General features: G+C 40.8%; 1 protein-coding gene across 2 annotated transcripts in view; it reads left to right on the plus strand.

The window, feature by feature from the left end:
- The window catches only part of ATP8A2 (ATPase phospholipid transporting 8A2), a 763,449-nt gene that overhangs the window by 79,092 nt on the left and 660,499 nt on the right, over positions 1-23,858 (plus strand). For both annotated transcript variants that reach the window (XM_049778216.1, XM_049778217.1), the window contains exon 2: positions 12,432-12,576. In XM_049778216.1, coding sequence (XP_049634173.1) covers positions 12,432-12,576 — 145 coding nt within the window. The remainder of the gene's footprint in view (positions 1-12,431; positions 12,577-23,858) is intronic.

Raw genomic sequence — 23,858 nt, forward strand, 5'->3', positions numbered from 1 at the left:
TAGGAGCTCTTTTGTAGTCTTTAGGTTTTTCTTCTTTTTTTGTTTTTGTTTTTGTTTTAGTTTTTGTGTCACACCCGGCGGTGCTCAGGGGTTACTCCTGGCTGTCTGCTCAGAAATAGCTCCTGGCAGGCACAGGAGACCGTATGGGACACCGGGATTCAAACCAACCACCTTTGGTCCTGGATCGGCTGCAAACGCCGCTGTGCTATCTCTCCGGGCCCAGTTTTTTTTTTTTTCACAATTACAAATTTGTTTATTATTGAGTTTTAGTCATACAATGTCCAACACCTTTTACTAGTGCAAATTTCCCACCTTCAATGTCCCATTTCCCTCCTACCCTCTCCTCTGCCCTCTTCCCTGCATGCCTCTGTGGCACACATTTTTCTTTTTTTATTATTAATATCTTTATTTAAACATCTTGATTACAAATATGATTGTGATTAGGTTTCAATCATGTAAAGAACACCCCCCTTCACCAGTGCAACATTCCAACCACCAATGTCCCAAATCTCCCTCCATCCCACCCCACCCCCACCTGTACTTTAGACAGGCTTTCCAGTTCCCTCATTCATTTACATGGTTATAGTAGTTCTCAGTGTAGTTATTTCTATAACTGCACTCACCAGTCTTTGTGGTGAGCTTCTTGAAGTGAGCTGGAAGTTCCAGCCCTCCTCTCAATTTCTCTGAGTATTGTTGCAAAAGTGACAGTCTTTAGGTTTTATAAAAATAGTGTCATGTCATCAACAAATAGTGAAAACTTGATTACTTCCTTTTCTATCTGGATGCCCTTGATATTTTTTCTTGTCTAATTGCTATGAAAAGTACTTTAAATACTATATTGAATATAAGTGGTGTGAGTGGGTAGCCTTGTATTGAGCCTGATATTTGAGAAAAGGTTTTTATATTTTTACTCTTGAGTATAATGTTTGCCATGAACTTGTGGCAAATGGACTATTTGACTATGCTGAGGAAAGTTCCTTCAATTCCTATTTTGTTGAGTTTTTCTAATTATTATTTTTTATGATATGATTTATCACAATGATTGAGTTGTGTATGCTAAATCATCTTGCAATCAAGAGATAAAAATCACTTGGTTATGGTGTATGATACTTTTGATGGAATGTTAGATTGAATTTGCTAATATTTTGTTGAGAATATTCACAGTTTTGTTCATCAGAGCTATTGGTCTATAATTCTTCTTTGTGTCCTGCCTTTGTCTGCTTTTGGTGTCTGAATAATGTTTGCTTTAGGAAGCTGAGAGTGTTTCTGATTCTTCAGTTTCCTGAAAGAACCCTTAAAATCATAGGCATTAGCTATTTAAAGGTTTGAAATAATTTACTAGTGAATCCATCTGGACTTGGGCTTTTATTTTTGGGAAGACTTTTGATTACTATTTTGATTCCTTCAGTAGCAATAGACCTGTTTGGATATTTTATATCTTCTTGGTTAAGCTTTGAGAGGTAATGGGCATCCAAGAATTTATTCATTTCTTCTAGGTTTTCTTGTTTTGTAACATGTAGATTTTTAAAGTAATTCTTTATCATGCTTTAAATTTCTTAGGAATCTGTTGTGGTATGTTATTTTAATTTCTAATTGTTAATTAGGGTTCTTTCTCTATTTTGTGAGTCTTGTTAGTGGTTTATTGTTGATGTAATGGTAATTGGACTTGGAAATGCCCCTTGGACATCTCTTTGTAATGGCAGTTAGATTGGATACACCCTGAACTGGACCTTGATAAGCCCCAGACACACCCCTTGAACATGCGTCCCTGTAATGGTCTTCTCCCTCTCCTCTTTCTCTTCTTTCCTTTTCCCCTCCCTCCTGGGTGGTTTCCATATTGGCATCCTTGAGTGTGTGTACCTTACCCCACCTGGCATCTGGGCCCCATGGGTCCCCTGGCCTTTGCAGCTTTGCAACTAATTGCAGCTGACTGCAGTAATTTGCTGTTTATCAATCTTGTTTATTATTTTGAAAATAAAACCAGTTCTTGGTTTTATTAAACTTTTAGATTTTTTATTTTCTTCTCTAAAAGTTTAATGATTTCTTTCCTAACGTTTATTTTATATTCCTTCTTCTGGTTGTTTTTCAGTTAGCTGTGCACTTAGGTTGTTATGTGGGTCCTTTCTTCCCTTCTGATGAAGGATAATTATGTTTGCTAGGCATTTATTTCCATTTTTTGTTGATTTTCTTGAATTTCTTGAAAAATTTTGAAATATCTTGTGCTATATCTCCTCAAAGTGGGAGTTAGGATGTAATTAGAGCATAATTTCTTGGAGGGGGGTTAGTAAACTTTGACTGTGGATCATATCTGAATGGGTCATGGATTTTACATATATTTTTCATTTATATACTGACTTCTTTCAAGTCTTATGATGGTGGAGGTCACACATGTATATTTGCTTTTATTGCTTGGGGTTGCTCCCTTGCTTGTACATATTTAGTTGTGGGGCTTGCATACTGTCAGTTGTGGTGTGTTGGAAGTCATGTACTATATTGTGGCACAAGAGTTCCCCCACGGCAGTACTACTGTGGTACTAGATGCTGCTGAATATCATGGGAACTGGTTTTATATTTGAAAGGACTTTGTGTTAGCAACAAAACCAAAAAAAGATATAACAGCCACTGATAGCCCCACAAAATATAAAATATTTATTATATCACTCTTTATCTAAAATGTTTGCCAGCTCTTGTTTTATTTAATTGATTTCTGTTTTGTGGATGAAACCAAGACTCAGATATGAGCTCTTAAAGGCAGCATGGAAGGTGAGTTGGACTCATGTTTCTGCAGATCTGGCTTTTTCTTTTTATTTGACCCAACATAATATTGTGATAGTTAATAAGTGTTCCCTTATGGCTCTGTAATTCTAGAGTTCAGAGTAATGTTTACATTGCAATTTTAATAGTTAATTCAGGTAACCACTACTTTTCAAATAAGTTCCAGTTATATTTCTATAAAAGGCATACAAGATATTAGACCTAAAACCATAAGGTATATAGAACAACACGTAGGTAAAATACTCAATGACATTGAGACTAAAGCCATCTTTAAGGAAGAAACTGTACTCTCCAAACAAGTGGAAGCAGAAATAAACAGATGGAAATATATTAAGCTGAGAAGCTTCTGCACCTCAAAGAAAACAGTGCCAAACTGAGTGGGAGAAATGATTCACCCAATACCCATCAGATAAGGGGCTAATATACAAAATATCCAAGGCACTGACAGAACTTTACAAAAAAAATCTAATCCCATCAAAAAATGGGGAAAAGAAATGAACAGACACTTTGTCCAAGAAGAATACAAGTGGCCAAAAGGCACATGAAGAAATGCTCCACATCACTTATTAATCATCAGGGAGATGCAAATCAAAACAACTATGAGGTACCATCTCACGCCACAGAGATTGGCACACATCACAAAGAATGAGAACAGGCAGTGCTGACAGGGATGTGGAGAGAAAGAAACTCTGATTCACTGCTGGTGGGAATGTGGTCCAGTCCAACCTTAATGGAAAGCGATATGGATATTCCTCCAAAAACTGGAAATTGAGCTCTCATAAGATCCAGCTATACTACTCCTAGGGATATACCCTAGAAACACAAAAATATAATACAAAAATCCCTTCCTCACACCTATATTCATAGCAGTGCTATTTACAATAGCCAGATTCTGGAAACAACTGAGATTCCCTTCAACAGATGAATGTCTAAAGAAACTGTGGTCCATATACACAATATAATATTATGCAGCTGTCAAGAAAGATGAACGAATGACATTTTCCTATACATGGATGGACATGGAATCTATTATGCTGAGTGAAATAGTCAGAGGGAGAGAGATAGACGTAGAATAGTCCCACTCATCTATGGGTTTTAAGAAAAATAAAAGACTTTTTTGCAATAATTCTCAGAGACAAAAGAGAGGAGGGCTGGAAGGTCTAGCTCACGACATGAAGCTCACCACAAAGAATGATGAGTGCTGTTAGAGAAATAAGTACATTGAGAACTATTATAACAATGCGAATGAATCAGGGAAGTAGAAAGCTTGTCTAGAGTACAGGCAGAGGGTTGGGGTGGTGAGGAGGGAGATTTGGGACATTGGTAATGGGAATGTTGCACTGGTGGAGGAGGTATTCTTTACATGACTGAAACCCAACTACAATCATATTTGTAATCAAGGTGTTTAAATAAAGATAAAAAAGGCATACAAGAGTATTTGTCTTTATTTACCAAGAGAGAGCTGAAGCTTTTTTTTTTTTTTTTTTTTTTTTTAAAGAAGTGGAAATAGTGTTTAGCATTGGTTTTCTAGCAACTCCTCTAGAGGTAGGTACCAAGTAACCAGAGCTTTAAAGTTGCCTTGCTAAGCTTCTTCTCAGGAGCTGCTTTATATAGGCTGACAGTTTGTCATAACAGTCTTGTTTTTACTATGTGTTGGTTTAATTTTAGGCTTTTCATGTTACTTATGAGTTAACAGATTTGAGGAGTACTCAATATGCTCCAAATATTCCAAGCATGGGGGAGACAAAGTTGGATAGCAGGCTTTGCATGCAGAAAACTGATTCTCTTCCTGGTACTATATTATTCCTTGAAATGCTGGGAATGGCCCCAAATACAACCCCTACCATTTCTAAATAAACTAATTTATATGGCTACTTTGCTTTTACACCTTTTCAACTTATGAAAGGTTTTAAAGAGACACTAAGAACTCAGACATTGTATGCTAAGAGTTTAATTCTCTACTGAGACCTCACGTACAACTCCCAGGTTTCTAGGCTTCTGATTAGTTGGTTAGAACAATTCAGAGAATTTAGGAAAGGACTAATTTATAACTACAGTTTGACCATAATTTATATAAATCAAATCCAAACAAATGGTGAGGCATGTTGGGAAAGATGGGGACTTTCAAATATATGGCAAATGTAAAAATGTCCTTAGGACATCATTTTTTTGATATATTGTTATCTGCTCATAGAACTGGGAATCTCACCTGAGTTTTAGTGTCTGGAGTTTTTAACCTGAATTTCATTGCATAATTAATAATTGCATCATTGGCTACATGGTTGAACTTGGTTTTTATTCCTTTCTCTTCTATGGTCAGACTATCACATGGCTCAAACCCTAATCTTGAATTACAGAGTGATTTGTTCGTTCTGGCATTGACAGCTCCATTCTAAAATTATCTAGGGCCATATTGTGAGTCATCTCTTACCAGCTATGTCCCACTGTGAATAACAAAGACACCTGTCATCTGGAAAATTCTGAGAGTTACGGGACTTTACCGCTATTCTTTCCCCTACTGGGAAGCCAAGAGAAAACCTAGTGCTTTTCTCAGTTGTAGTTCAGTAGCTAAGATCTGACTCTCCATTATATGAGGCACACAGAGCTAGTTGCAGTGGTGCTACAGAAGGTTATAAGCTTCTGGCTTGGGAAGACCAGAATATTTTATTTTTTATGAATTAGTGAGATTTTTTTGCAAACAAAATGGACTAGATGAGGCAAGCATTCTTTAAAAATATTTTGAATACTTTCATTTGAATCATGGAACATATATTGTAGTTCTGTTTTCTGGGTTATTTTGTTTGTTTGTTTTTGCTTTTGGACTACACCTGGTGATGCTCAGGGGTTACTCCTGGCTATGTGCTCAGAAATCGCTCCTGGCTTGGGGGACTATATGGGATGCTCAGATTGAACCCAGGTCTGTCCTGGGTCAGCAGAATGCAAGGAAAATGCCCTACTTCTGCACTATAGCTCTAGCCCAGCATATATTGCAGTTTTATATAAAGCAAAGAATTTTGTGTCTCAATCACAGTCCTGGTAAAAATTCACCTGACAGTAACTCATTAAGTGTGTTTAATTCTTTATCTGAAGTTCCTCAGATATATAAGTTTATGTAAGCTCCCACATACCCACTCTGCTTTTCTTTTGTTGTTGCCACAGTGGTGGGGGTCACAGAATTAATTGTTCAAGGTTCTTAAACAATTGGTTATGTCTTCTGCACACTCTCTTTTGCTCATAGGGACATGGTTGTATCTCTCCAAATTGTATCTCTCCAGAGATTGCTCATTTTGTGACTTTGTGGCATCAGAGTTCACAAAGGTCAGTGCCTGGGGATTATATTAGGCATATAGAAGTTGTTGGGGATCAGATGCACCATTTCAGAGCCTCACTCAAGGAAGGTCATGTACTACACTACCACTGGACTGCATCTTCTGCTCCTATTTTAGTTCCCTGGGCCTACTCATAATTGATATAATCTTACACAGATTTTTGTTTCTGTATGTTCTAAAACTGCATTTTTCATTACCTTCACTATTTATTACTATATAATATATATGACTATATGTTTTAAAAACTGGTTGGGATTGTTTTGTCTTCTCTCTCTTTTTTACCAAACCATCTCTCTGAAATTTATCTAGTGGAGAGAAATGAGTTACTTCTTGGATTTCTTCTTTACTACCAGTGGAAGGCCTGGCATTGTTCCAGCTTCCTCCTCCTTAGCATCCACTGTCTTATGGTCACCTGATGCAGTGCACATGCATGAAGTGAGAAATATGAGTCATTCGTGGAAATGAAACTGCTCTTCCCATCACATGAATGCAGTGAGTTGGGGATCTGCTGCAGTGTCTATCTCTCTGATCCAAACCCCAATCAGTTACTGTGAGGATCAGTGATGTGTGTGTGCATGTGCTTGTAATCATTCCCGTAGTTCCTGCTGCTTCTCTTCATCTTGTTAAAGAACCATTATCTGATAGGATTTATTAGATAGTTCATGATACAGATAGCATTTCCTCAGATGCAAGTAGAAAGACACTATAAAAAAAGCTCTTTAGAATAAAATGTTCTTAGGATTAGGACCAGTAGTGTCTGCCTTGCATGTAACTGATCTGGGTTCTATCCCTAGAACCTCAACTGGTCCCCTGAGCCCCACCAGGAGTGATCCCTCAGTACAGAGCTAATAGTAAGCCCTGAGATCCATTGGTGTGTTCCCCCAAATAAAATCCCCAAACAAAACAATGAAATGTTCCTATGGGCAGGAAAAGTACAAATTAAGGAGGAGGAAATCATTATAGCTGAGGTAACCTTCCAAGAGGGAGTGGCAGAAGCCTTGATACAGAGGATTTTTTGTGGGGTTTTTTTTTGGGGGGGGGGGAATGACTAGAAAATTCTTTGCCATTTAGGACTACATTCTTAGGAAGGCTGCAATCTTAGAATGAAACTAAAGTGACTTAATGTTGAGCCATTCTCTCCCCATTTAAACAACAACAACAACAACAACAACAACTTGTTCTCTTCTTCACATTTTGTAGACAGTCTTGACTATCTCTGGCTCCTTAAAATTTTCATCTTTCTCTAGTCCTGTGCAAAAGTTCTAACAGGATGAGGGGTTTGGTCAATCAGCTTCCATCACTTCTAAATTTCATTCAAAGTAGTCATCCAGTGTATGTTGCTCTGAAGACAACCTACTATGGTTGTCTACTCTATACTACTACTATTACTACTATACTACTACTACTACTACTACTACTACTACTACTACTACTACTACTACTTATCTATCTATGATCTATCTATCTATCTATCTATCTATCTATCTATCTATCATCTACTATATATACTACTGAAGTCTACTTACTATAAGTCCAACTTCCAGTGTCCAGCATTTCTTGTGACAGAGGCCTTAGTGCTGTGTGTCCTATGATATTTAATGCATGAATAAATAGTTTGAGCATGAACAGTTAGCTGCTTTTCCTCTTTAACATTACTTATTCATCTGTCTTATGAGGAAAGTTTAGTATCTGTGCTTCCTTATAGTATTGTCAGCTTTTCTAGTTATGAGTGATTTATCCACTGAGGGTAGTTTACTGATACTCCAATGACAGTTAAAGGTGGTCTCTTAAGAACAGCTTATATCCAGGATTCAAGATAGCTCCTGGTCTATAGAAGATACTTCTTCAGAGACCCTGGGACACCCAAGCAAAACCTGGATTGCAGAGGTCCTGCATAAATGCTCTCGGAAGAGCAGCTAGAGCAATTAATTGTATTGTAGGTAGACCTTTGTCCTTGAATGTGGCCAATCTGGGTTCACTCCCCAGCTTTCCATTTGGTTCACCATCCCAGTTATTACTGAGTAATTACTGAGTGCAGAGCCAGAGTAAACACTGAACCGCCCCTGCCCCCCCCACCCCCCACCAGTCTGAAAAATGTTTTCAGAAAAGAGAGACACTTAGTGGCAAGCAAAGGGATCACATCATGTTGACATGCCTCTGGACCATGAGTGCTGAGAGTGTATAGGGCCCTTCAGGATCCAATGATGTTTACTGATTCTTCCACCCCATCAGGTATTATTCTGAAGGGTGGGAATGCAGCTGGGAACAGGACAAGTTCCTGATCTCCAGGCCTTGGACGGCAGATGTTTGTATCTACTGAACATTCTCACCTCTTTCATTCTTCCCTTGGACTTTGTTTCCTCAGTCCATAGATACTTCCTTACTGAACTCCCACTCTCAGCTGACTCTGCGATTGTTTTTCCTAAGTAAATTTGAAGCACACTCTTATTTTTTTTTAACAGTGGAATTTTCAAAATTTTTTAACTCGGGATTCATCTTCTCATTTTGAGTCTGAAACCCTTGTTATTCTGTGCTTGGTTCTAGAAGGTGTAGTGTTTCTCTAGGCAATTAGAGTCCAATAAATTTGTGTTATTTGAAAGTAACAATTATTTTTTCCTTCAAATCAGGAGTGGGTCAAGGTAAGTCCAGCAAGGTAGAAGAAAGTGAATCGAGTCTTTGGCTGTTTATACGTAATAAAATTGCAGGCTCTTTATGAGATATGAGCTGACCTGTGGTGGGTAGGTACCCAGGACCCATTATTTCCTTAGCGTTGCTACCATTGTTATTATGTCAGTTTTCCCCTCACATGAGTTATTATGCAGAATTGAAATCTTTATCTTTCCATTTTTCCACAGGCCATTTATTTTTATATTACTTATATTTTATTGTTAAAGTGTTCTCTTTAAATCCTAATCATCCAAAGCTACTGCATGTAGTTCCATAAAATAGGCTTGAGGAGTTTTCTTTATGAGAAGTTTTACATGTCCACGGTTTTGCTCATTCTTCACTTGACTTGTGTTTTTGTCAACTTGCTCAATTATAGAATTCATTTTTAAATCTATAAGTTCTCCCTTTTTCTGCTCATCCTTGTACATCACTGCCAAGGTGCTTACAAACCTTCTATTTCATATGACCTATAGGATGACATTCAAGCTTCTTTGTCTGACTGGCAGTTTGGTCATCCATGGTCAGGCCACAATCTGTGTTTTATTTATCTATGGTTTTGTGGACATTCCTGGCAATGCTCAGGGATTACTCCTGGCTCTGGTCTCAGGAATCACTCCTAGGGTTGCTTGGGGGACCCTATGGTGTACCAGGCATTGAAACCAGGTCAACCCTGTGCAAAGCAAGTACCTTATGCACTGTGGAGATATACACTGTGGGACATACACTGTGGAGTTTGGAGTGATTACCTGGTGTTTGATGTGCTGCTGGGATTAATCATGGGCTTTTGCTTATATCTAGCCCCTACAGTGCCACCTTCTTAGCCTCACAGCCTTTTCTTTGAAACACTTCCTTTCTGCTTCTTTCCAATTTGGCCTTTCAGATATGATTTTTGTTTTTACCTGACCCTTAAGAGCTTTTGCTACATGAGCCTTTTCTCATTTGCTTCTTGCCATCACACAGAGTGTTTCCTATATTGTAATTGAAACATTCCCCATTATTTAAACTGTCTTTGATCTTGGATTCATTTATTTTTGTTTGGTTCTGGGAACACAAATAGTAAACTCCTGGCTCTGTGCTCAGTGTACAGAGTAAATATCTAGTGCTGTGCTCAGGGGTTATTCCTGGTGGTGCTGGGGATTTCAACCAGGGTTGGCCATGTTTGTATATGTGACTTTACCCCTGACCATCTCAACAGCTCTGAGACTATGTTTTAATTAAGTCCCTATTGTGGGCTGCTGATCCTTGAGTTTCCTTAGTACCCTCAGCTCTTTAGTTCTAGGCTGATACTTTGGTTCAAAGGCATTTCCTAGAGATATTGAACAAGTGAGTCCCAACTGTGACTGCCAATTAGTATCACCAAAAAACCTAGGGGCTGTAAATTATCATAAAGTCAAAATTTGTGGGGTTGGGCCCAGAAACAAAGGAGCATTGTGCAAGCTCACTCAGTAGGGATTTTGTGTAGTGGGAGAATTGACCACCAAGTGATGAGCTGTTTTAATCCATACCACACTTGGGGTCTGAACCCTGTATGTTTATCACTGCTCTGCTGTTTTGAGAACTGAAATCCACTCTTTATAAGACTGGGAAAAATGACTTTTTCAACCAGAAATTATGAGTATCCATCACGTACCAGGCACTGTTCTGTGTGCTGAGGTCACTGCAAGAAATGAACATGTCCTAGCAGCTCAGAGCTTCAGTTCTTGGCCATGGGCAGACAATCCATAAATAACGAATATCAGGTAAGGAGTGCAGAGGGCTGAGAGAGTGCTTAAGGGTCAAGAGACAATAGCAGTCCTCTGTATAGGCAAGTTTCAAAAATATCCTCTGCCTGCTTTTCATTAGCAAATGCTTTCCAATGGTTTCTGTTCTGAGCCATGTCCTTACAGGGGAACCAGCATCCCAGGAGCCAGGCATTTGTGCTGTATGCTGGGAGGCTAGAAGGAAGAGAGGGTTGTGAGGATGGGGCCCTGTGAGGACGGAGGTGGGGCATGGGGCACATCCCGCAGCTGGGAAAATACTTGGTTATGAAGTCTGCTGGGCAGAATACAGTAGCTCTTAGCGAGTGGGTTATTTGATCTAGTCTTTATGATAAGGGTTTTAAGCTTGTGATCAGTTTTATTTATTTTTGGTTTGGGGGCCAGACCTGACCATAATCAGTACTGGGGAATGGGATGGGAAACAGGATTGTCTCCTAGGGATGCTCTGGGAAATCTGGCAGTGCCTGAGACAGAACCCCCGAACCTCCTGCATGTAGAACGTGGCTATCTGAGATAACTCTAGCTGGAACTTAAGTACTTTTAGAAGTATTTATTTCAAGCTTATTTCAAGCTGTTTGCCATTCGGGTTTCTTAAGTAGCAGGCAACATGTTTCTTGGCTAAATGGAAGTGTGCCATTTAACAGCGTGAGTGCTTAGTAAAGAGAAAGGAGGCGGCTCCGTCTCTATGCATTGGGTTCTGATGGCCCCTTCGCGGTAGCACATTCGTGGCTAGGTCGCTGCTCCAGATGAGAGACGTAGCTCTGGTCTGCCAGTGCGTGCTAGTTTTAGCAACCCGCGCGCCTTCTCTCAGCACCTTCTTAAGAGAAGGCTCTTTATTTTTTTAATTTTACATTTTTCTTCACAGAATTATTTATGGTACATAGTGACAAAGAATGAGGGGCATTCCCACCACCAGTGTTGTCCTCCCTCCACCCCCGTTCCCAGCATGTATCCCACATCTCCCTCCTTATTCCCCCCAGAGTACTAGTGTAACTGGTCTCCACTTTACAGCTTGTTGTAGATGATCTATTCTGCTGTCGTTTGAGATAAAAAGGATAAGAAAAACAGAAAGAAAAAAAAATGTGGTAGCAACTACCAAAAAAGGAAAGAGAAAAAGAAATAAAATGCAAAAGCGCTGGAGGCAAGGAGGTTCTAGCGCACCTCACCGGGCCCCGTTTCCGGACTTAAACCTGCTGTCACGCCTCTGGGAGGTCCTCGGGAGGCTATCTGCCCGTCGGCCCAGACAGAGGGTAGCAGAGCTTCGCCCCGATGGAGTTGCGGTGCGCGGTGGCCGGTGCGTGCCAGGGAGCTACCCAGTCCGCAGAAAACCGCCGCCAAGGTTCTCTCGAGGACCGTGAGGCGCAGGCTACACACCGAGCCCTGGGAGTTTCAGTTGCAGGGCGCACCCCGCTGGCTGTCGCTTGGTTTCTAAACGCCCGATTCCAGGGATTGCGGGCACGAGCTGCAGCTCAACTCTATCCCCACACTCCTCCAGGGTTTTGGGGGGGCGGTGGGTGCCGCGCCCGAGCTCTCAGCTCGCACCGATAGGCGGACAGAGCGCGCAGACAGCGGCGGCTCTAGCCACGGGGAAGGAGTTTCGGGGGCGTTTCGGGCGTGTGCGGGGTGGGGCGGGGCGGGGACTAGGGCGTGGCAGAGGCGGGCCGGGGCCAGGGCCGGGCGGGGACGGTCCTCTGCTGCGCGAGACTACCTCTTGGGACCCTCTAGGGCCGGGGGACTGGGCGGGGCCCGGAGCCGCAGCGACGGCGGTCTCCCTAGGGAGCGCCTAGGTACGTGGGAGGCGCGGCTCCGCCTAGACTAGAGCATCCTTTCCCGGGTCCCCGCCACGCCACCTCTTTCCCGGCGTGACTTCTTTGTTTTGTGTTTTCTGCGCGCTTCTCCCCAGGACCTGCGCGTTCTTCCTCGGGCTACAAGAAAGCAGAGGATGAAATGTCCCGGGCCACGTCTGTTGGCGACCAGCTGGACGCACCAGCCCGTACCATTTACCTCAACCAAACGCATCTCAACAAATTCCGTGACAACCAGATCAGGTAAGACAAGGCGGCTGAGAGACTGACTGTGCGGTTCCTTGGCCTCGCAATGGGGATGGATCTTGGTCTTCCTGCGGGCGTTTGCCACCACCTGGCGGGTCCCTAGGCCTCTCCCTTTTCCTCCCCTTCACCTCCACCTCTCCTTACTCTCTTCTGATGGCTACCCGATCACTTCCAGTAAACCTCACCCAGGTTCTTTCTGCATCCACTCTTCGACTAGACTATAGAGCCAAGTTTTGGTGCTTACCTCGCTACCAAAAAGAAAAGTCTTTCTTATTTTTTTTATGATATAGAATATATATTATTATTTGTATTATTTAGTACCGTGTTGCCTTCCAGGACACCTCTTACCACCCCCAAACTCGCCTTACATCCTGTTTCATGCCAGTAGATTGCTCTCCTGCGTGATTTTCAGAACCTGACTTGGGGAACTGTTGCAATAAAGGAGTCCACAGGTTAAGAAAAAGAAAAGACTTGCATCCATCCTGGAAAGGTCCAAGACATTTAGGGCGACTTTATTTGAGGGGTAACTGCCCCACAAAGTTAGCAGAAAGAGGAATAGAAACTCTTACCGTGTGAGTCTTTGCTCTTTTCTGTCCACAGTTAGCTGGTGAGCCCTTCTTTAGGTCTTGGAGTCACTGACTCTGAAGGCATCATAGACTCCAGATCTGGGAGATGAACTGGAGAGCGTTAATGATGAACGTATGGTCCTATGCCACTAAATGGTGAGGGTAGAAAGAGAACCCACCCAACATTTGGAGACACCCTCTGTTGTTTCCAACGTGCAGAGCTAGAGCTTCAGGACGGTGCTGGTGTGTCTTTGAATTTCATTAAATTTTTGGGCAGGCAGTTTTATAAATGGGAATGGTTTCAGAACATTTGTTTCCTTTGGGTGAATCAGCACACCGTGCTTAGGTGCAGAGAAGTGAAGTGACCTGTCTGGTTGTGCTTAGTTATTGACAAACCTGAATTCCAGCCCACTGTTTTCTTTTCCTTTTAAATTTTGACTTTTTAAAACTTAAAAATATTGATTTAGGTACTATGATTTACAATATTCCTTTTTTTGTTTTTGGTTTTGAGTCACACCCTACAGCTCTCAGGGGTTACCCCTGGCTCTATGCTCAAAAATTGCTCCTGGCAGGCTCAGGGAACCATATGGGATGCCGGGATTTGAACCACCGACATTCTGCATGCAACGCAAATGCTTTACCTTCATGCTGTCACTTCGGCCCCGATTTACAATATTCTTAATGTTGTTTTTCCACATACATGATTCCTTTTTTTTTTTTGTTTTTTTTTTGTTTTTTTTTTTTGGGGGGGCCACACCCGGTGGTGCTCAGGGGTTACTCCTGGCTGTCTGCTCAGAAATACCTCCTGGCAGGCACGGGGGACCATATGGGACACCGGGATTTGAACCAACCACCTTTGGTCCTGGATCGGCTGCTTGCAAGGCAAACGCCGCTGTGCTATCTCTCCGGGCCCCCACATACATGATTCCAATGCCACATTCGTCACCACTGTCCCCATCTCTCTCTCTCTCAAGCTGCTTAATGCACTCTCTCAGCCAAACTCAAATCCTGATCAGATACATTCCCAAAGAAGATATACCGATGATCAATAGGCATATAAAAAAGGCGCACATTGTAACTCATAATTAGGGAAATACAAATCAAAACATTAGGATATTTTACACTATTGAGAATGGCATATATCAATTTGGAAACAGAGTTGGTGGGGTTGTGGTGAGAGGAACCCTCATCCACTGTTGGAGGGAATGTCATCTACTCCAGTCTCTATAGAAAGCAACATGAAAATACCTCCAAACAAATAGAAATAAAACTAATTATGACCTACCAATATAACTTGTTAACATTTATCTCCAATGTTCTTGAATTATTGGACTAAAACTTTCTTAGTGATAGATTTCCAGATGGGTGTTTTCCGTGTCTATTCGTTCATGAGACTCCAGAATGTCCTGGTCCATCCTGTTACCTAAAGAACCAGGGACTAACTTTATGTATAGCAACCTGAATAAATTATTGCAATTGTTGTTAAATTAATGTAGTATGAACTTGTACCTTAAAACAGTAGGAAAATTCTGTTACCTTCTCATCTTAAACCTGGTGCTGCCAGGGAGTTCTAGGTACTCTGAGGACGTTCCTGCTTCATGCACCTAAAATAAGATGGCTGCCAAACGTTGAGCGCCATTCTGTTGCAGATGGCCTGCATCGCTAGCAAGACCTTAGTGGGGTCCGTAAATCCTCACTGGGAATAAGCGGAAACACGAAGCGGACGAATATGAAATATGAAATAATGATACCACACGCAGTATGTGTGGGGTCAACACATCTCTGGCAGGAGATTGACAAATTTAATCTTCAGGCAAGGTAGTATATAAAGGGAAAAAAGAGTCAGTCATAACATGAAAAGAATATGCAATGTACATTGTTTGATTTTAGAACAAATACACATAGCTTTAGGTGGTTTGTAACCTTAGAATAGAATAGGTTTTCAGTTAGGAGTTGGAAGATAAAAGGAAGGCTAAATTCTTACATATCAAAGAAGTTCCTGGCCCTAGGTGTCATTACTGATGTAAATTAAGGGATAGCAGGAATCCTGGTTTACTCCTGATAACAAATATTCTTTTTTTTTTTGGTTTGGTTTTTGGGCCACACCCGGCATTGCTAATGGGTTACTCCTGGCTGTCTGCTCAGAAATAGCTTCTGGCAGGTACGGGAGACCATATAGGACACCGGGGTTTGAACCAACCACCTTTGGTTCCCCCCACCCCCCCATCGGCTGCTTGCAAGGCAAACTTCGTTGTGCTATCTCTCCCCGCCCCATAACAAATATTCTTAACCTAAGGGAAATAGTATTCTAGCTAGGGGCTAAGACCCACTTCCTATGATCTTGTAATAGAAAGAATAACACTAAAGAAAGGGGTACAATAATTATACCTAGTAAAATAGCCTAATTCTACACTGACCAAACCTGTTAGTAAGCAGGTATTCAAAGTGACAGGCAGAGTCCCCAAGGCAGAAAGAGAGTTGCAAATATACTAAGCCAGCAGGGAACTTCTAGCAGCTTGCTTTTGGTACTGAAATTTCTTGTGAGTGTAGAAAAGCTAAGGCTGAATTTCTGTAGTAGAAAATGAGACAAAAATCACATAAATAAAAGTAAAGAGATATATAATGTCACAGTCATGTCAGAAATATAGCCAGTAATCCATGCAAGGGTCCAAGACTTCTCCAACGGGCCTTCTGGCAGATATTTCTTGGGAGGAAAATTAGGCACTGCACCAAGAAAGCCAAAAGCCACGTCTGGTGCGTGCTTCCTTTTGCGGGTAGTGACGATATAAGCTTTGCATTGCAGACTAACATTTGCACAGCCTGCTTATTTTCAGGCTAGACTTTTTAATTTAGGAATATCTGGCTGTTAGACATTACTGTTGTTTGACAAGATTTTTTGTTTGTTTGTTTATGGGTCACATCCAACAGTGCTCAGGGCTTTCTCCTGGCTCTACATTCAGGTATCACTCCTGGTGGTGCTTGGGAGACTATATAGAGTACCAGAGATTGAACATAATATTCATAGTAGGTAAACAAATTAAAATAACTAAAAATATCTATTATCTGAAGAATAAAGAATGAAGGGGGGTGTTATTTTTATAACTGAAACCCAACTATAATCATGTATGCTATCATGGTGCTTAAATAAAAAAAACTAAAAAAGTGAGTTACTGATTATTTGTAAACAAATAATATAAAGTAAATTTTTTGGGGGGCCACATCGGTGGTGCTCAGAGGTTACTCCTGGCTTTGCACTCAGAAATTGCTCCTGGCAGGCTCAGGGGAAAGTTACAGGATGCTGGGGATAGAACCCAGGTTCATCCAGGATTGGCTGCGTAAAAAAAAAAAAAAAAGGAAATTGTAATATGATTTGGCTGTACACAAGGATTTATGTATAACACAATATAGTGGACCCTTGAAAACATGTTAAATTAAAGAAGGCAGCATGGGCCCTTAAATTATGATTTTGTATATATGATATATTTAGAAAGAAAAACTCTGCTGAGACACAAGATTGTTTAGATTAATCTAGGGCTAGAGAAGTGGAAGAGGTTACGGAATGGGAAGGGTGACTATTAATGTACATGTGTGGGAAGGACAACTACTGATGCAAATGCATTTGTGGTGATGGTTGTACAAATTTATAAACATATTTATTGATTTACTTTTAGTGTTTGGGCCACAACCATCTGTGTTCAGGGCTTATTCCTTGCTTTGCATTCCTGGGTCTCTCCTGATGGTGCTTGGAGAACAATATGGGAGTGCCAGAGATTAAACCTATATTGGTCTCACTAAGGCAGTGCCTTATCTACTGCATCATCTCTCCAAATCCTCAATGAATATATTTAAAAATATTTGGGACCTTGCACTGATGATAGAATTTTATAAGACCCTCTTTTTGTTTTTGGTTTTGGGTCCAGACCTGGTGGTACTCAGGTTTACTGGGATGACTCTGTGCTTAGGGATCTCTCCTGGCAGTGGTCAGGGGACAACATTTGGTATCAAGGATGTAAATGGTTGGTTATATGTAAGGAAATTGTTTTTACCTTCTGCACTATATCTGAGCCTTTTATTATAAATCAATAAATTTATTTATTCTTTTTTAAATAATATCTTTATTTAATTACCATGACTACAAACATGTTTGTAGTTGGGTTTTAGTGTGCAACATTCCTACTACCAGTACCTCACATCTCTCTCCTCCCTTACCTACTTCTGCATGTATTTGAGATGGGCATCCTATTATTCTCACTCACTACCATTGTCATGATAGTTGTTAGTATAGTTATTTCTCTTTTTTTTTTTTTTAGTAAATTTTTATTGTGATAGAAGTGTATTACAATTGTAGTCTTTCACAGAATTATTTACAGTACATGTTGCAATTCAGCCCCTGAAGAGGTTGGCTGATGGAGGGATGGAGGATGAGGTCTTTCCCCTCCAGCTCGGAGCACGTGACTGTCACCCTGTCCAGCCAGTGGTTCTGAGGTGGAACGGCGGGTAAACAGCTCACAGACAGTCAGGCTTGTGGAAATATTAGCTTTATTCGGTGGACAAGACTGAAGTCCAAAGCCTCAGCATCAGTTCCAGCCAACCACTCCTCGCCTTCCACAGACCCTTGTTTTTATCCCCTAGAATCAGGTACCACCCAATGGTGGGATCAGATACCACCCAATGGTGGAAGCAGAATCAGGTACCACCCTAGGGTTGGGGCAGAATGCCAGGTCACACCGTAGGGTAAGACACAATCACCGATCAGGGTAGGGTCAGTAACATAATAATCCCAAAAATATTTACATACACAACAGGTAAATAGTGACAATGAATGAAGGGAATTCCCGCAACCAGTATTGTCCTTCCTCCACCCCTGTTCCTAGCATGTATCCCATATCTCCCTCTTTTACACCCCAGAATACTCGTGTAACTGGTCTCCACTTTACAGCTTGTTATAGATTAGGTATCTATTCTGTTGTCATTATCTTTGGGTTTGGTGTTCAACTCTGATCATTTTTTATTTTCACTAAATGTTCATACGACTGGTCCTGGTATCATTCCCCCCCTCAATTTATGATGCTGAATGATTCAAGTTATGTGATTCTGTTGGAGATAAAAAGGATAAGGATAAGAGAAGAAAATTGGTAGTACTACCAAAAAGAAAGAAAGAAAAAAAGAGAAAAAAGGAAGAAAAGAAAAATGCACCCAGAAAAAAACAAACAAACAAAAAAACCCCAAAAACAAAACAAAAAAACAAACAACAAAAACCACACCAAATAATATCCACAAGAGTGAAAAAGAAAGAAAAAAGTGTAAGAAAAGAGAGAAGGAAAATAATATTAAAAACAGACAAGACAAAACAAGAAAAAGGAGTGCTGGAGTGGCAGGGTTTGGTGTTACCCCACTTTTTTTCCCCCATAGGCACAGTAAGTAATGAGGAATAAAGGAAATTCCCATGGCCCAAGAGATTCAGGGTTTCTCCCTTCTTGAAGCATACTTTCATGGGAACAACCACTGGCTCCATATATACTCATTACCATATCCCAAGGTCTTTTTTTTTTTTTTTTTTTGTGGTGCCAGGAAACTTTCCTCTCAGTTGTGGATGAGAAAATCAGGCCACTATAGCTAGCAATCTTGGTAATTGTGCAGGTCATAGGACAAGTTCTAGGATAGAACCTTTACGGTTCTAGAGGTTCTGTTCCATCTTTGTTGTTGTGTTCAGTCTTATGTATCTTGTGCTTCCTCTTTTTGCTCAGGCCCTAGGATATTATGGTTCCAAAGGTTCTGCTCAGTCTCTGTTGTCAAAGTTGGGCCCTTGTACTAGGAAATCTTGATTTTTGTAAGAGTCCTGGGTTACAGCCTAGGGTAGGGTTTTCCTTATTGGTCCCAAGGTAAGCTTTGCCCAGTCATGATTGTCAAAGTCAGTTTTCTGTAGTTAGTGCTCTTATTTCTCACAATTCAAAGATGATACATCTTCTGATTTCCACTTAGTGTTAGGTGATGTGATAGGACCACCTGGTATTAGGTCAAGTTGTCATTTCCACGCTGTCCTTGTTGTTCTATTAACACTGGCACAAGTTGGTGTCACAGCATGTTATAAATCTGCAATGGAGCTTAGTTCCTGGTCGTGTTGCAGGGAGCTGTGTCAGTTCTATGTCTGGGATCTGGGGTTTGAGATTGAATTAACACTGTTCAATCTCATAGAGACTGAATTGTATCCACATGACATATGTCCAGGATGGGAGGCACCCTTGTATTATAAAAAGTGTGAGTTCTTATCCTTAGAAGATAAGATGTAGTTTCTGTGTCTATGATTTCTCCCTTTTTTACTGGGCCTATACAAAAACGTATGGTGTCATATTGTATTGCTGGTGCTATTCTGAGTAAGAATGACAGATCACAGATACTGGGGTTTGGTTTTGATCTGAGCTTTTATCCCAGGCAAGACGTTTTCTTGTTTTTTTGTACCAAGCAGCACCAAAACTGGTGAAGATAGAGAAAATATGTATATATATATATATAACAAATAAATAAAACTGAGTTAAAAAAAGAAAAAAAAGGTATTTGAAGAAAACAAGTGATGAAGGAGGCTACCTGTATGTTTAGGAATACACATCTTAAGATGCATTATTTATAGGTATTAAACTTACAAAGGCAATATAGGCCTCCCAATTAGGTCTTTTGAGATATTCATGTGGGGAGTGAAAGCCAAGGCACTTTTTCGTATCACAGACCTTGGTCTTGAGTTTGAGATATGATTTGCGGCATTATGGACTCATTTAGTGTCCTTGAGCTGGGGGTTTTGCTGAAGGTGGTTCCAGATCATGCAACGATTTGATGGGGGTGAAAGGGGCCACAAAGCTTGAGTCATCAGGCATGTTAGTTGTGGTTTCTTGACTAGAAACGAGATGGGCGGGGGTCGAGAGAGTGTCTTTTATTGAGGAGCTGGATGGTGGTCTGTTGGAGCAGGAGGTTGGTCTTGGTGCCTAACAAGTTAAGAACTGAGGGTAAAGAGGATTAATAAGGGGAAGATAATGAATCCGGGTTGGGAGATGAGGGAGTAGAAGGGGCTCTGGTGTGGAGGGAGTGGCAATATATCAGAGGGGCTGTATACATTGTATAGATGAATTGTTTATGAATTAGGCTTGGCAGTCAGAGAGGACCATTGTATAGGAAGTCACGTCTACATATACACTGATTTTAGAGATCTATTTGAATGTTATCCTCCAAATCTAGGGCATTCCATTTCCTTTCGTTGAAAGAGTCAAGAATTAAGAACATTTTTTGGTGATGTTAAAAAGTATATTCGTTGCACGGGCTCAAATGTGCCCAAGTGCTTTTGAAAATGAACACTAGAACCACTGAATGGGGTCCAGTATGCATAGGGGAGGAGTTTCTCTCCTTTACCCCCCCCCCCCCAGGGCCCGAGTTACCAGGCCTGGCCCTCAAGCTCAGTCTGGCGTGGGGGATCTCAGTTCCCTGGACTAAGTGGTCAGCCCAGGGGGCCTATGGTTAGCTGTCCTGACACAGAAGTCCTGACACCTGCCTCTGTAGTTTGTGTATGCATAGGGGAGGAGTTTCTCTCCCCCATCCTCCCCCCAGGGCCCGAGTTACCAGGCCTGGCCCTGAAGGACAGTCTGGCGTGGGGGATCTCAGTCCCCTGGACTAAGTGGTCAGCCCAGGGGGCCTATGGCTAGCAGTCCTGCCCAGAGCCCCCAACATACCAGTCGAAGAAACACAGAAGTTTTGGCATGTGGAGTCTTCTCTAGTGTAGTTATTTCTGCAACAACTCACTGCTCTTTCTGATAAGCTTCATATTGTGGGCCAGTCCTTCCAGCCCTCATCTCTACTGTCTCTGGGTTTTATTAACATACTGTCTTTTATTTTTCTTAAATACCACAGATGAGTGAAACTATTCTGTGTCTATATCTCAGCCTCTGATTTATTTCACTCAGCATAATAGTTTACATGTCCATCCATGTATAGGAAAATTTCCTGACTTCATTTTTCCTGACAGCTGCATAGTATTCCATTGTGTATATATACCACAGTATCTTTAGCCACTCACCTGTTCTAGGGCATCTGGGTTGTTTCCAGAGTCTGGCTATTTGTAAATTGTGCTGCAGTGAATATAGGCAGGCAGAAGACCTTTTTGTATTGTGTTTTTGGGTTCCTAGGGTATATCCCTAGGAGTGGTACAAATGGATTATATGGAACTCAATTTCCAGCTTTTTGAGAAATCTCTATATTTGTTTTCCATAAAGGCTTGTCTGGACGGCATTCCCACCAGCAGTGAATGAGAGTTCCTTTATCCCCATCATCCCCACTAGAACGATTGTTCTTGTTGTTTTTCTTTTTCTTTTTTTGCTTTTGGGCCACACTCAGTGGCACTCAGGTTATTCTTGGCTTTGTGCTCAGAAATCACTCCTGGCATGCACAGGGGACCATATGGGATGCCAGTATTGGAACTACCATCAGTATTGGGTTGGTCACTTTTAAGGTAAACACCCTACTACTGTGCTATCTCTCTGACCCCCTCTTTTTCTTTTTTATGTGTGCTAGTCTCTGTGGCATGAGATGGTACCTCATTGTTTTAATTTGCATCTCCCTGGTGATTTGGAGCATTTTTTCATGTGCCTTTTGGCCATTTGTATTTCTTCTTTGAAGAAGTGTCTGCTTATTTCTTCTCCCCACTTTTTGAGGGGTTAGATTATTTTCCTGTTAAGTTTTGCTATTAGTACCTTGCATATATTAGATATTAGCCCCTTATTTGATGGGTATTAGGTAATAGTAATAAATAAACAAATAAATCCACAAATAGCTAAACAACCATTATGAAAAAGAAGATGGAAGACATCACTTTCCCCAACATTAAATTGTACTGCAAAGCAATAGTCATTAAAACAGCATGGTATTGAAATAAAAACAGACCCTCAGATCAGTGGAATGACTCTAGTATTCAGAAAATGTTCCCTGAACATACAATCAATTAATCTTTGTCAAAGGGGCAATAACTGCAAAATGGAAAAAGAAAATCTCTTAAACAAGTGGTATTGGTACAACTGGTCAGTGAACTTAGACCTCCATCTAACACCCTGCACAAATTCAAATGGATTAAAGGCCTCATATCAGACCCAGAACCATAAGGTATATAGAACAATACATAGGTAAAACACTCCATGACATTTGTTTTGTTTTGTTTTGGGGCCACACATGGCAGAGCTCAGAGATTACTCCTGACTCTAAGCTCAGAAATCGCTGCTGGCAGGCTCTGGAGACCATATGGGATGCCAGGATTCGAACCACCATCCTTCTGCATGCAAGGCAAATGCTGTACCTCCATGCTTTTTATCTCCGGCCCCCAGATGGGACTATATTAAACTGAGAAGCTTCTGCATCTCAAAGGAAATAGTGACTAGGATACAAAGGCCACCCACAGAATGGGGGAAACTAAATTGATTAATTCTTAAAATTACAAAAATGAGTACTCTATAAGATAAGCAAAAGAACTAAAAATTTTAGATATTTTCAAATATATTTCATTTGTTTTTAAGACCACACCTGTGGTATTCAGGGCTTACTCTTGGCTTTGCACTCAGGAATCACTCCTGGCAAGTTTGGGGGACCATATATAGTACCAGGGATTGAACTCATCTCAGCCATGTGCAAGACAAGAAACCTACTCAATGTATAATTGCTATGGTTTCTCAAGTAGTATTTTAAAGTTCTTATTAATATGGTTACTTGATGAATCCCTTTGTGCATGCTTAATGCCCAAAGACTAGGAGGGTTTTTGTTAATTTTGTTTAAATTCTCTAGTTTTTATGAGATGCAAAGTCTTGAAGCCTGATATTGTGCTTGTGTAGCCATAATCAAGACTAAAAGCTTGATTGAGAGAAACTATTCACCCAATACCCATCAGATAAGGCTCTAATATCGAAAATATACAAGGTACTGACAGAACTTTACAAGAAAAAAACATCTAACCACATCAAAAAAATGTGGAGAAGAAATGAACAATTTCTCAAAGAAGAAATAAAAATGGCCAAAAGGCACATGAAAAAGTGCTCCAAATCACTAATCATCAGGGAGATGCAAATCAAAGCAACAATGAGGTGTCATCTCATGTCACAGAGACTGGCACACATCACAAAGAATAAGAACAGTCGGTGCTGGCGGGGATGCAGAGAGAAAGTAACTCTCATTCCCTGCTGTTGGAAATGCTGTCTAATTCAGTCTTTATGGAAAACAATATGGAGATTTCTCAAAAGACTGGAAATTGAGCTCCTATCTAATCCAGTTATACCACTCCTAGGGATATACCCTAGGAACCCAAAAACACAATATAAAAATCCCTTTCTCACAGCTATATTAATTTCAGCACTATTTACAATAGCCAAACTCTGGAAACAACCAATACCCTTCAACAGATGAATGGCTAAAGATATTGTGGTACATATACACAATGGAATATTATGCAGCCATCAGGAGAGATGAAGTCATGAAATTTTTCTATACGTGGATGGACATGTAAACTATTATGCTGAGTGAAATAAGTCAGAGAGTGAGAGATAGACACAGAATAGTCTCATTTATCTATGGGTTTTAAGAGAAATAAAAGACATTAGTGTAATAGTGCCTGGAAACAATATAGATGAGAGCTGGAAGGACTGGCTCTTGATGTGAAGCTCAACACAAAAAGCAGTGAACAAAGAGTGTTGA

This window comes from Suncus etruscus, chromosome 8, assembly GCF_024139225.1.
Source record: "Suncus etruscus isolate mSunEtr1 chromosome 8, mSunEtr1.pri.cur, whole genome shotgun sequence".
Taxonomy (NCBI): domain Eukaryota; kingdom Metazoa; phylum Chordata; class Mammalia; order Eulipotyphla; family Soricidae; genus Suncus; species Suncus etruscus.